The sequence below is a fragment of the Phyllobates terribilis genome, unplaced genomic scaffold (genome assembly GCF_046119375.1).
Source record: "Phyllobates terribilis strain yellow unplaced genomic scaffold, ASM4611937v1 Scaffold_12__6_contigs__length_324123572, whole genome shotgun sequence".
NCBI classification, from domain to species: Eukaryota; Metazoa; Chordata; class Amphibia; order Anura; family Dendrobatidae; genus Phyllobates; species Phyllobates terribilis.
In genome coordinates this window covers 41,238,026-41,252,495 of record NW_027362772.1, presented here as the reverse complement: position 1 = coordinate 41,252,495, position 14,470 = coordinate 41,238,026, and the positions used below count along the sequence as shown (strand labels likewise).

Sequence of the window (14,470 nt, the reverse complement as noted above, 5' to 3'; positions counted from 1 at the left end):
GCCATGAAGAAGATTTCCCATGAAAAGAGAAACAGCATCATCCAACTTATCGAAAGTGTTCTCTCTGCCAAGAAATTTGTCAAGCTAAATCATGTTTGTGCCATGACATTTGGAAGAATATGAAAAGAAGTCCATCCATCCATTCAGAAGCCAAGAGGTAGATCTCCAGGCAAAATATTGGAGTTAACAAGTTGGCTCATCACAAGGTCTATCAGTTCTCGCAGGACAAACTACACTGGAGGCTACTCGCATGTTTCGTAATAGTGAGATCACAAACATCCATTCAAGCACTGTGTGACGCACGTAACACAAGTCTGGAATGGTGGCCCGAAAAGGGTGAAGAGCTTCAACTTCAATATCATCATAAGAAGCTTCCGTTAAAGTTCTCAAAACAGTACGAGAAGTGGACAGTAGAAGATTGGAAATGGGTGATTTGGAGCGATGAGAGGAAAATCAATAGACTAGGCTCTGACGAGTGCAAATGGGTGTGGAAGAAACAAGGGAAAAGGGGGCTAGCAGATCGAGAAATTGAAGGAACTGTCAAGTTTGGAGGAGGAAGCCTGATGATATGGGGTTGTTTTACAGCCAAAGGTGTTGGATATTTTCCTAGGATCAATGGTGGCCTCCATGCTGAACTACTGTATATGTGAGTATCCTATAAGACGTGTTACTTTGTACAATCGTGTATTATGGGTATGAAAAGAATGACATACTGTTCCAACTTGACAATGACCTGAAGTTTATATTGAGATTGGTGAAGAAATGGTTCAATAACAATGAAATAGAATTGCTGGATTGGCCCCCACAGTCCCCAGACCTCAACACAATCTAACACTTGTGGGTAGAGTTTAAGAAAAAGTTGTATACATACCCAAGTGAGTTATCCAGTATTCACCAACTTTGGGAACATGTAGAAGAGACCTGGGATCAGATTTCAATCGAGGCATGTTTGAATCTGACTGAGCGCATGCCCAGAATGATTCAGCAGTGTTGAAAGCCAAAGGTGGATTTACAAAATACTAACAAGATAATAAAAATTTTAATTTAGATTTTTAGGAGCAAAACAGTAGCAATGCAGTGATAAGACAAGAATCTGCATAACTAATCATAAGCTAAATAGTTGCAAGTCAAGTTTATGTATGAGATAGCCAAGATGATTGTCTATAAAGTGATGGTAGTCTCACGTTCGAATCAGAAGTGGATGGTGAAATATAGACCCTGAAAGTCAAAAGTTCAAAACATTGTTACCTTTTTACTCATCACTGTACATCCTCCATTTGTATTTAATCACGCCTCATCCACTGGATACTGCCTCCACATGCAGTACATTGCTCCTCAGTTTCTATATACAGCCCTCCATATGCACTAAACCTGTTCTCAGCCCCTATATACAGATCCCTAATGTAATACATCTCTCTCCAACTCTTGTATACAGTTTCCTTATGTAGTATAGTCTCTCGAGCCCGTGCAAACAACCTCCATCTACAGTACATGCTCCTCAGCCTTCAGATGCAGCTCGTTGCATCTCTTGATCCTGTCCTCATCTCTCTGTTACACGCACGCCGCTAGGTTCAGATAGGGGCGAGACAGGTTGCATGAATTCTTTGGAATGCTGGGTTAACCATTACTCATGGCAACCATAAACCATGTGCTGCATCTTCTTTCAGGTACACAGTGGTGTTGACCCTCAGACACAGACACGTAGGTTGTTTCACTTGCTGACCAGACACACTTGACAAGAGTCCTCATAAATGGTAGAACAATAGCATTTAATAAGATGCTGCACAGCCAGTGCAAGTTAAGTTTTATGAGCAACAGGCTCCAGTGACAAACAATACAGTTTCCTTAGCAGCACAGCAGTTCACAGTCTTCCCAGTAGTACAGGACAGCACAGTTCTAATGCAAAGGCACATAAATAAACACATCATTCTTTACAGCACAGTGAGATGGAGGAGGGGGGGAGGGTTTGCGGAGGGAGATTATCCCTGTGACACCATTTCTTACAGTCCATATCTTTATGCCTGACAATACTCTGCACTGCTAGTACAGGAACTCTACCTGACCTGTGCTTAGCTTCACTCCTGACTTGAATACTTTTCATTTGCAGGGGCTCTTCTGTGAGATACAGAATACACACACCATCTTTCTCTTCTGCTCCAGCCAGACAGTAGACAACTTCGCTACAATCCCCCTGGTGCTCTGCTAAAACACTCCCCTTCTCTTGTGACTGTGTTAACCCCTCTAGTTGCTGGATGCTTCTGGAGCACAACACTTCCTGTCTCCTGTGCTTGTGTTACTTCTAATAGTTGCTGAATGTGTTTAAAGCAACAGCACTACTTCTGCATGCCACAATCTGCAACAGCACTAATTCTGCTTGTCACATCTCTCAGGCGGGAAGATGCGTATCCTCAAAGTTCCTGTGCGTGAGGATGTCCTGCTATTCCTAATGGGGCTGGAAATGTAAAGTTACAGCATCGTGGGACATTCTAAGGGCCGTCAGACGCTTCAGCATCACTGTACCTTGCAACACATCAACCATGGTCATATCACAGTCCCACATCACAGCGTGTGATGCAATCGAAAGTGGTTTTCTTCAAGGTTCAGTGTGGCTGAGGCACTTGGGAGTCATGTAGACCTTAACAGTTACTAGGCCACTGTTCTGGCAGCACTTCCCCCCTGCCCTCCACCCCAGCCCGCCCCTGCAAGGAAGATATTTATGAAAATATAATTTCTTCATTTTCCTAACATCTACCCTATCCTGTCTTCTCAGGTCACCAGACAAACACAACAACTTTTATTATTATGAGGTATATGCAAACATTATACAGAAGATGTCACTTACCATATTCAGTATTGTTTTTGCTCTCGGGATTATCGGTAATGGATTAGTCATCTGGATTGCCGGATTCAGGGTGAAGAACACAATCAATGCTGTGTGGTTCCTGAACCTGGCCATAGCGGACTTCCTCTGCTGTGCTTCTCTCCCTCTGAGAATTGCTGATTGGGCTACAATTTTCTCACTTTTGTCAAGCCCCCCAGATTTTGCATTTTGCATAGTGAACTTGTTTCTGTTTACGCTAAACATGAGTTCCAGTGTTCTTCTCATGATTATTGACCACTGTGTATCGCTCGTGTGCCCATTTTGGGCCAAAGTTCTTAGAACTTATAAACTGGTGTCAATCACTGCAGCGATCATTTGGGGGCTGAGCTTAATTGCAACTAGTTTAGTGTATTACATATATAGATGCCATTTACATAATCTAAAGGAATGGTGTATATTTGGTGATTACACATATCTTTATAAACAAGAGTTATATCAGACCATTCAGGTGATCAAATTAATTATAATGTTTGTGATACCTTTTCTTATCATCGTCACCAGTTATGTCACAATCTTCTACAAACTTAGAAATAGTAAGAAATCCCAGAGATCCTTTGGGATCATCACCGCTGTTATATTGTGTTTTTTTATTTTCTCGTTTCCATATTACATCTGGCCACTAACACCCTGGCATTATAGAAAGGATAGTCTTTTCTATATATTACACACTATTTTCACAAGCCTGGCTTTTCTTTATAGTTGCTTGAATCCAATCATTTATATATTCATGGGACTGGATTTCCAACAAGGTTTCTTCAGATCCATTCCCAACAGACTGGAAATAGCCTTGAGTGAACATCCTAATGACCTGAGTGGAGAACAAGAAGATATAGGAAATATTCGCACTTCTACTAAGTAATATATAATCCTGTTATCTACTCTATATGAGACCTCTCAATCTATCGGAGACTTGACTATGTTTAATATTTTTTTCACCTTGTTTCCTTCCTCCTCTCATTCTAAAAGCCCTAAGATTTTATTTTCCAATCAACACAACTTAACGAGGGATTGATTTTTTGCACGATGAGATTTCGTTTTGAAAGACGCCCTTCATTTCAACATATAATGTGCAGAAAAAAAATCCCAAAGTCATGTGAAATGGTGAAAAAAAAATAAAAAATTGGAACCCTGACATATTTTTCATTCATTGAGGAAAAGAAGTGCCCGGGCAAAATGATTCTCCAGGTGATCAGAATTATGGTGATTAGGGATAAGAGGATCGATCTGCGAAGGATCAAGTTCAAGTCAAATTTCATGAAATTTAATTAAAAAAAAACTTGCCTGGCCCCATTTCCCATACTGCAGAAGCATTAGAGAGCAGGGTAATATCAGTTTCTTTTGCTTCGCAACCTACCCACAATGCCCTGCAGCTATGTAATCTAGCGGATTATCATACCTTGTACAGTGATAGATGGATGACGCACCCTACGTCATCTACAGATCCTTGTGAATCTTGCACCTGTATAGTTGAAGCTCAGGCCTTCACATCTGCACGTTACTCTTTCCCACTATGTCCTTTCATAGGCTGACGACTATTAACAGGAAGTGAAGTTGGCGCCAACGTATGCGCATTACAGAGCTTTTCTTTGCCCGTAGTAGGCCTACAGTTCATCTACACATAAGGAGGTTTCGCAAGGGCTAATGACATAGCATACATCATCCATATCAGTCAAGGTGGGAGGTTGGCGATTATGCCCAGAAAGAAGGCACAGACCTCCAACCACCGACACCCATCGAACAAGAGAGTGCAGATTAGCAATCGGTGATGAAGACTTGTAAAAGATATATTCTGTGGCATTTGGGTGGAGTTGGGTCTTATAAACAGTAGAGATGAGCGTTGTTCGACTCGAGCTGTTCGCCAATCTCAAATTCGAGCTGTTTTGGGCGGTGTTCGAGCCGTTCGGCGAACACGAACGATTTGAGAAAAATTCGGCTGTTCGAGGTTATGTTCGATAACTGTTCGTGCACCAAAATCATAACTGGATTTTTTCTCAGTAATGATGAAAATTAATGTTAATACGCAGTTTGAGTGTACAGCGGGGTGGGGGGAGGGGCAGGGGATGGATCTCTGCAGGAATAATGAAGATCTCCATTTTTTTTTCTCTTTCCCGCATTTACAGTGGGGAGGTGCAATCTGTCAGCCTATCAGCAGCGCACACACGGAGCGAAGTGCTTTTTTTCACACAAGCAAGGGCATGTGTCATTGGCAGTGTATGTCACATGTCCTTGCCCTATAAGACCAAGCCATTTTCCCCGTCGCCACCATTTTCTCACTGCTGCAGCTGCGTGTTAGACGGCACCGCTGTTGCTGTGTGCGCTATACCTTGTTAATTTCAAGCCAATTTTCGCACAAATATACAGATAGCTTGGGAGTAGGGAATAGTTGTGATTGCAGTCCTTTTAAGGACTAGGTTACAGCATTTCCTACGACTTTTATCAGGCAGGTATGTGCTCCTAAATAGATAGATTGTGGGAGTAAAGACTAATTGTAATTGCAGTCCTTTTCAGGACTAGGTTACATCAGTTCCTATCAGTTTTTGCCAGGCAGATCTGTGCCAGTGCTGTGCAAGTTTTTTTCACAGGATTTGGCTGAATCTAGCAAAGCTAATCCTTTTTGGCCTATTGCAGAGTGTGTTAGTCAGTGGAGTAGCCTATCTGTGTTGCAAGATATACCACCTGTGTATAGAATACCAATTTTTTTACTGCACCTAGTGAAGTAAAATCTTTTGGGCATAGCATCATTCTATTAGTCCATCTATACTGACCTCCATCAGGTTGCAAATTGAATATAATTTTTTTCTGCATCTAGCTCTGAAAAAATATTTGGGCTTCTAGCAGTGTGTGGGACTTGTTCTATTAGTCCATCTATACTGACCTCCATCAGGTTGCAAACTGAATATAATTTTTTTCTGCATCTAGCTCTGAAAAAATATTTGGCCTTCTAGCAGTGTGTGAGACTTTCTCTATTAGTCCATCTATACTGACCTCCATCAGGTTGCAAACTGAATATAATTTTTTTCTGCATCTAGCTCTGAAAATATATTTGGGCTTCTAGCAGTGTGTGGGACTTGTTCTATTAGTCCATCTATACTGACCTCCATCAGGTTGCAAACTGAATATAATTTTTTTCTGCAACTAGCTCTGAAAAAATATTTGACCTTCTAGCAGTGTGTGGGACTTTCTTTATTAGTCCATCTATACTGACCTCCATCAGGTTGCAAATTAAAAATAATTTATATCTGCATCTAGCTCTGAAAAAATATTTGGCCTTCTAGCAGTGTGTGGGACATTCTCTATTAGTCCATCTATACTGACCTCCATCAGGTTGCAAATTAAAAATAATTTTTTGTCTGCATCTAGCTCTGAAAAAATATTTGGCCTTCTAGCAGTGTGTGGGACTTTCTCTATTAGTCCATCTATACTGACCTCCATCAGGTTGCAAACTGAATATATTTTTTTTCTGCATCTACCTCTGAAAAAATATTGGGCTTCTAGCTGTGTGTGGGACTTGTTCTATTAATCCATCTATACAGACCTCCATCAGGTTGCAAACTGAATGTAATTTGTTTCTGCATCTACCTCTGAAAAAATATTTGGGCTTCTAGCTGTGTGTGGGACTTGTTCTATTAATCCATCTATACAGACCTCCATCAGGTTGCAAACTGAATATAATTTTTTTCTACACCTACCTCTGAAAAAATATTTGGGCTTCTAGCTGTGTGTGGGACTTGTTCTATTATTCCATCTATACTGACCTCCATCAGGTTGCAAACTGAATATAATTTTTTTCTGCATATAGCTCTGAAAAAATATTTGGCCTTCTAGCAGTGTGTGGGACTTTCTCTATTTGTCCATCTATACTGACCTCCATCAGGTTGCAAATTAAAAATAATTTTTTGTCTGCATCTAGCTCTGAAAAAATATTTGGCCTTCTAGCAGTGTGTGGGACTTTCTCTATTCGTCCACCTATACTGACCTCCATCAGGTTGCAAATTCAAAATAATTTTTTGTCTGCATCTAGCTCTGAAAAAAATATTTGGCCTTCTAGCAGTGTGTGGGACTTTCTCTATTAGTCCATCTATACTGACCTCCATCAGGTTGCAAACTGAATATAATTTTTTTCTGCATCTAGCTCTGAAAAAATATTTGGCCTTCTAGCAGTGTGTGGGACATTCTCTATTAGTCCATCTATACTGACCTCCATCAGTTTGCAAATTAAAAATAATTTTTTGTCTGCATCTAGCTCTGAAAAAATATTTGGCCTTGTAGCAGTTTGTGGGACTTTCTCTATTAGTCCATCTATACTGACCTCCATCAGGTTGCAAATTGAATATATTTTTTTTCTGCATCTACCTCTGAAAAAATATTTGGGCTTCTAGCTGTGTGTAGGACTTGTTCTATTAGTCCATCTATACTGACCTCCATCAGGTTGCAAACTGAATACAATTTTTTTCTGCATCTAACTCTGAAAAAATATTTGGGCTTCTAGCTGTGTGTGGGACTTGTTCTATTAGTCCATCTATACGGACCTCCATCAAGTTGCAAAATGAATATAATTTTTTTCTGCATCTAACCCAGCCAATAGTTTTGGCCTAATACCACAGTTTAGCCACTCAGCTCTGCTCGGTTCCCATCCATTGTTTTTTTGTGCAAACAACTCCAGAGTTGTGAATTAGTTAACCACCAAAATGAGTGGAAAAAGGCCTGCTGCTGGTGGAAAGGGGAATAGGCCTGTTGGGAAGGGGATAAAAGGTTGTGTCCATGGGGTAGGTGTTAAAGCAACAGTAACATCTGCAGAAGAAAGACCATCTTCCAGCCAAACTAAAATGTCTACTTCTTTTAGCAGACAATGTGATAAGATCCCTTTCTTACGGCCACTCCAATCGCTGCAAATTCCAGATGAGGCACAAAAACAGCAGGTGCTTCAACGGATATCAAGTGCTCCTTTAAGTGGGCTCTCCTCCACATCAACTTCAACATCACAAATACTCCAGTCCTCAAAGGTGTCACCCCAATCGCACTTGCTTCCTCACAGCTCCCAAATCTCCAGCTGCCCGTCTGAGTATGAGGTAGAACAGATGGTTGAGTCTGCAGAGCTGTTTACTCATACTATAGCCTGGGAATCAGAGGTCGACTCCAGCGCTTCTGTGAATCCAGACGAGGAAATGATCTGCACTGATGCCCAGAATCTTTATGAGTCGGATCCAGGACCAGACGCAGAAGGTTCTGACCATAATGTAGACCCTCATTCCCAAACTGTAACTCCTGTTGGTGGAGACAATGAGGAAGACGATGATGAGACTCAAATACCTGATTGGAGCGACAACTTTAGTTTTTTGTCAGGGCAGGAACAGGTTGGCTCTGACGAAGACGGGTGTGATAACGCACAGGGTGATGATGATGAGGTTGGAGATCCCACTTACTGTCAACCCACAGTCAGCCAAGAGATGAGGTCAGCAGAGGAGGTGGAGGAAGATGCTAGTGACGACGAGGTCAGGTTGCGCGTTCCTGGACAGAGACGTAGTACTGGAAGCACGTCAACAACTGCATCCTCAAACACAACTCTGCCTCTCACCACAAGTCGTGGTGGCTCTTCAGGTCGCATGGATGCTAAGCCTTGCATAGCCTGGGCATTTTTTCAGATCGATAAATATGACCCAACTCGTGTTATCTGTAACATTTGTCAGCAAAAGCTAAGTAGAGGCCAAAAAATACATAGTTTGAGTACTTCATGCATGAACCGGCACATGGACATGAAGCATAAGTTGCAGTGGGAAGCTCAGTGTGCTACAATGCATCCTAGCCGGCCGGGCCAACCACCGTCTGCCATATCTTGTGCATCCGCGGCCTCTTCATCCTCTGTGACTGGGGGGACAGCAGTCACACCTGTTTTGGGGCGCAGACCTGCCACCTCTTTACCCGCAACAGCCAGCGTGATTGGCAGGTCATCATTTTCTTTGGAGGTGGTAACACCAGCTGATGTTGAGTGCTGTCCGACATCGATAGCACCACCTTTGGATCAAGGCAACCTAACATGTCCGCCTGCATCTTCCTCACAGACTGGCAGTTTGCCGGGGACACCCTTATCAACCCCGTCTAAGCACAATAGCCAGCCCTTGGTCCCTCAGATGTGGACAAGTAAAAGACCATTTCCTCCTAGCCACGAGAAAGCTAAGAGGTTGAATTTCACCATCTGCAAGCTCTTGGCTACAGAAATGCTGCCTTTCCGCCTGGTGGACACAGAGGATTTTCGAGACCTTATGTCCGTCGCAGTGCCCCAGTACCAGATGCCCAGTCGGCACTACTTCTCAAAGAAAGGTGTGCCTGCGCTCCACCAGCATGTCGCACACAACATCACCGCTTCTTTGAGAAACTCTGTGTGTGACAGGGTGCATTTCACCACAGACACTTGGACGAGTAGGCATGGACAGGGGCGTTACATGTCGCTGACTGGGCACTGGGTAACTATGGTGACAGCAGGACAAGGGGCTGCTGTCCAAGTCTTGCCGTCCCCACGAGTTGTGCGTCAATCCTCTTTATGTCAAAGTTCCTCCACTGCTTCTGCCTCCTCAACCTCCTCTCGGTCTTCCACCTGCACCCAAAGCCTGTCTGGTCATGTCACAAGCTTTCTAACTGCGCAGAAGGGATCCTGCACACCTCCTTACTATGCTGGCAGTAGGGCTCAACGTCATCAGGCGGTTTTTACATTATAATGTCTGGGAAATGTGAGTCACACAGCTGAGGAGTTGTGGTCAGCTCTGGAGAACCAATTTCATGAATGGTTGTCTCCACTGGACCTGAAACCAGGGAAGGCCGTGTGCGACAATGCTGCAAACCTGGGTGCGGCCCTTCGCCGAGGCAATGTCACACACGTGCCTTGTATGGCTCACGTGTTGAACCTGGTTGTCCAGCAATTTTTAGCCCACTATCCCAGACTAGATGGCCTTCTGCAGAGGGCATGGTCGATGTGTGCTCACTTCCGCTGTTCGCATCCCGCAACTCAGCGACTTACATCTCTACAGAAGTCGTTGGGCCTGCCACTTCACCGGCTAAAATGCGATGTGCCTACCCGGTGGAATTCAACTCTGCACATGTTCCAGCGACTGTGGCAGCACCGACAAGCCCTTGTGCAATACGTTCTGACGTATAGCCTGGGCCAACGAGATCCAGAGGTGGGGCAAATCACGCTGGAGGAGTGGTCTCAGATCAGGGACCTATGCACCCTTCTGCACAGTTTTGAAATGGCGACGAAGATGTTTAGTGCTGACGATGCCATTATCAGCATGACTATTCCGGTGATTTACATGCTGGAGCACATGTTAAACAGAATTCGGAGTCAGGTGGTGACACAAGAGGAGGTGGAGGAAGTAAAGGAGGAGGAGTTGTATGCGGAAGGGCTAACATCTGCAAGGTCCAGACGGTCGGCAGCACCAAGGCGGCAGGCATGTGAGGGTGGGGGAGATGGTTTTACCAGGGCGCATGGTAGCAGCCAAACTAGTGAGGAAGGTGCAGGAGCCCAGGAAGAAGTGGAGGACGAACTGATGGAAGACTCATCAGATGAGGGAGACCTTGATCACATTTCTGTTGTGCGAGGTTGGGGGGAGAGGACAGAGGAAGGAAGCATGATTGTTACCTCGCCACCAACACAACAGGGACTTGGTGCTCCTGGATGCGTAACACACATGAGTGCATTCTTGCTGCACTACCTGCAACATGACCCTCGAATTGTAAGAATTAGAAATAATCCTGACTACTGGGTTGCCACACTGTTAGATCCCCGGTACAAAAGTAAATTTGCAGAAATTATTCCTGCCATAGAAAGGGATGCACGCATGCAGGAGTATCAGCAGAGACTGTTGCAGAATCTTACATGTGCTTTTCCACAAAACACCAGTGGTGCACGTAGTGAATCTCACAGTTCCAACTTGCCAACCGTGGGACCGTCAACTGTTCAGCACTCAAACCGTAACAGAACCACAGTATCTGCTGGTAACATCAATTTTGTGGAATCATTTCACCACTTTTTTAGCCCATCCTTTGCAAGGCCACAGGAGATAAGAAGTCTGACACATAGTCAACGCCTAGAGACGATGGTACAGGAGTATCTCCAAGTAAACATTGAAGCCATGACTGTGTCACTGGACCCTTGCTCTTTTTGGGCTTCCAATCTGGATAAATGGCCGGAGCTAGCCACTTACGCCTTGGAGATCTTGTCATGCCCCGCAGCCAGCGTTCTGTCTGAACGTGTGTTCAGCGCTGCTGGTGGTGTGCTGACAGATAAGCGCACGCGGCTCTCCACTGATAATGTAGACAGACTCACGTTCATAAAGATGAACAAATCATGGATCCGAAACGACTTTTCTACCCCTGTGTCATCCTGGGGAGAGTAAAAGCTTGATGATTGGTTAAAATCACCCTACCAACCGTTTTAAGCTTTCAAATTACTAATCATGTTTATCTGTATCTTGGCTGGAAAATAATTTGGGCTTTGCAGCAGTGTGCAGCACTGATTCTATTAGGCCATCTATAATAAGCTCCACCAGATTTAAAATTACTAATCATGTTTATCTGTATCTTGACTGGAAAATAATTTGGGCTTTGTAGCAGTGTGCAGCACTGATCCTATTAGGCCATCTATACTAAGCTCCACCAGATTTAAAATTAATAATAATTTTTAGCTGCATCTAGCCCGGAAAATAATTTTGGGGCTCCGAGATGCGCAAGACACATAAGTGCCTTCTTGCTGCACTACCTGCAACATGACCCTCATATTGTCAGAATTTGAAGTAATCATGACTACTGGGTTGCCACACTCTTAGATCCCCCAAACTTTTCCATCAACCTTTTCATTTTAATAAAGACCAAAAAAATGGTCATTTTTGAAATTATAAGCATTAGCAGGTTATTAGAAACTGAAATCAAACAGTTTTCAACTCAAAACTTTATTCTAGGTGATGTTACATTTTCACATAGGACCCCTTGTTCGAAAGGAGCTTCTGAACTCTCTCGTCCATTGAATTTGTCAGGTTTTGGATGGTCTCTGCTTCAATTGTTTTGCATGAGGACAGAATACCCTCCCAGAGCTGTTGCTTAGATGTGAACTGCCTCCCGCTATCATAGACAATCCTTTTGATGATGCTCCAGAGGTTCTGAATGGGGTAGAGGTCAGGGGAGCATGGGGGTCACACCATAAGTTTGTCCCCTTTTATGCCCATATCAGCCAGAGATACAGATGTTTTATGTGCAGCATTAGATGGTGCATTATCATGCAAAAAAATTATCTTGCTGTGAAATACACGGTTCTTCTTCATGAACCATGGCAGGAAGTGCTGTTTAAGAAAATCCACATACATTATGGAGTTCATCTTTAGCGCCTTCAGGGATCCTAAAGGGGCCGACAATCTCTCTCCCCATGATTCCAGCCCAAAACATTACTCCACCTCCTCCTTGTTGGCGCTGTAGCCGTGTTTGTGTGTGGTGTCCATCAACCAGCCATCCTCCACTCCATCCATCTGGACCATCGAGCGCTGCACGGCACTCATCCGTGAACAAAACAGTTTTGAAATCAGTCTTCATGTAATGTTTGGCCCACTGGAGCCGTTTCTGCTTGTGTGAAGTGGATAGAGGAGGTCGACAGGATGGCGTATGCACAGCTGCAAACCTCTGAAGGACCCTGCATCTTGTTGTTCGGGGGACGTTGGAGGCACCAGCAGCTTCAAAAACTTGTCTGCTGCTAGGACAAGGCTTTTTTGCCGCTGCTCTTTTAACCTGACGTAATTGCCTGTAGGAAAGAGTCCTCAATTTGCCCTTATCAGCACGCACACGTGTGTACTGTGAATCAGCTACATACTTCTTGATTACCAAGACACTTCATCCTGATCATCGCACAATGTTGATTGTAGTCATACCTTGACCTAAACACTCCACAATTTGTTGCTTCTCAGCAGCCGACACATCCTTTTTCTTTCCCATTTTGGCAGAAAATGTAGGCTGCTTAATAATGTGAGACAGCCTTCTTAAGTAGTCTTGCCTTTCATTGGACACACCTGCCAAACTAATTAGCACAGGTGTCTGCAATTGCTTACAGTGATATAAAGAGCCCTGACACATATCACCATCAATGAGTTTAACTGACAAACAAACAAATTCTTCCCTTATCACTCCTAAACACTTTTTGCATAATAATTTGGAACACAGTGTACATGAGCTTTTCCACAAAACACCAGTGGTTCACGTAGTGAATCTTAGAGTTCTAAATTGCCAACCGTGGTCTCTATGGAGTTGTTCAATAAAGGGCCCAAAATTAAGATAACATAGATGGGAGAGGTCTCTATGAATAGGAATTCCTAAGTATTTGATACCCTGTGAGGGCCAGGCAAAGGGAAAGTTGGACTGGATGGAATCCTATATGGATTTGGGGAGGGAGACATCGAGGGCCTCAGACTTTGCTGCATTGATTTGAAAATTTGACCATGTAACAAAGTGATCTATTTCAGCCATAACAGCATGGATGGATATATGTGATTGAGTGATATATACTAGGACATCATCAGCAAATAGAGAGCACTTGTACTCGGTGCCTCCCACCTTAATCCACCTAATATTGGAGTTATGGCGAATTGATGAGAGCAGGTGCTCCGTCACTAGGATGTATAAGAGAGGGGACAGAGGACATCCCTGCCTTGTCCCATTGGTGATTGTGAAAGGTGATGAAAATATTCTGATGCACCCCCTGGGCCTTCGGACACCCAGAGCCGGACCCTTTTTGGTCGATGCTGGTGGTTGTAGTCTTCGTGGCGGCGACCCGGTTCCGTGGATCAGGGTGGTCAAACCAGTGGCGGAACTATTTATGTGGTTTTGATGTTTAAATGTCCGACTACGCCACCCGTGGATTGCGGTCAGAGTGAACCGCCGCTGCAGGGCAGACCGCTGAGGCTGGTGTTGTGGGTGCAGCAGAGCGTAGCATAACTCCCCACGGGAGGAGTATAGCCTCAGGGCAGTGTATGCGGAGGATGGGGGTGATGGTGCAGGGCAGCAGCAGTAACGAAACGGAGTCAGTGATGCAGTCCAGGGCCTTTACTCACAGTTCTTATTATCCAGACCACGTCTGCAGGTAACGGCTGCCCACGTCGTAATGTGCTCAGCAGGTGAGGGGCTCAGACAACTCCCAGATAACTTTGGAGCGCTTCACAGGACCCCCTTTGTGTGTCCTTTGTCTGGCCTTTCTTACCAACCCTTCTGTCCGGCTGCCTCGGGCCTCCTCTTGGTAAACTTGGCGCCAGTTTCCCTGACCCTATGTGGTGCCTTCCTAGCGGGTGTAGCGTGGGGCTGCGCCACATAAAATGTCACAGCCTCCGGTTTCAGGCTGAGGGTCGTTTCCTGCCTCCACTAGTTTCGGGGACCGGTCTCCCCCTTTGGCCTGACCCCTCCACGCAGGTGGATTCGGGCGTGCGGTGGTGACTCACCCGTCCGCACCCCTGGGATCCCTTCATTCCTCATTCCTGTAGCCTTCTCCGCTCCTCTTTCTTCCTTCTCCCTCTTCCAGGCCTGGGCCTCTGTTACTAGGCCCGCCTCCGGAGCAGAGCTCAT

The 14,470-nt window shown here is 44.5% G+C and overlaps 1 protein-coding gene across 1 annotated transcript; it reads left to right on the top strand.

Moving 5' to 3' along the window:
* Positions 1 to 2,398: 2,398 nt before the first annotated feature.
* On the top strand, positions 2,399 to 3,740 carry LOC141171669 (chemerin-like receptor 1). The gene is made up of 2 exons (XM_073655332.1): positions 2,399 to 2,460; positions 2,771 to 3,740. Exons 1-2 carry the CDS (start codon positions 2,399 to 2,401, stop codon positions 3,738 to 3,740), a joined length of 1,032 nt encoding a protein of 343 aa, XP_073511433.1.
* Positions 3,741 to 14,470: the final 10,730 nt, after the last annotated feature.

Coding starts and splice junctions, on each gene's coding strand:
- LOC141171669 (XM_073655332.1), top strand. CDS start 2,399: ATGCGTATCCTCAAAGTTCCTGTGCGTGAGGATGTCCTGCTATTCCTA. Junction 2,461..2,770: donor TTCCTAATGGGGCTGGAAAT/GTAAAGTTACAG, acceptor CTGTCTTCTCAG/GTCACCAGACAAACACAACA.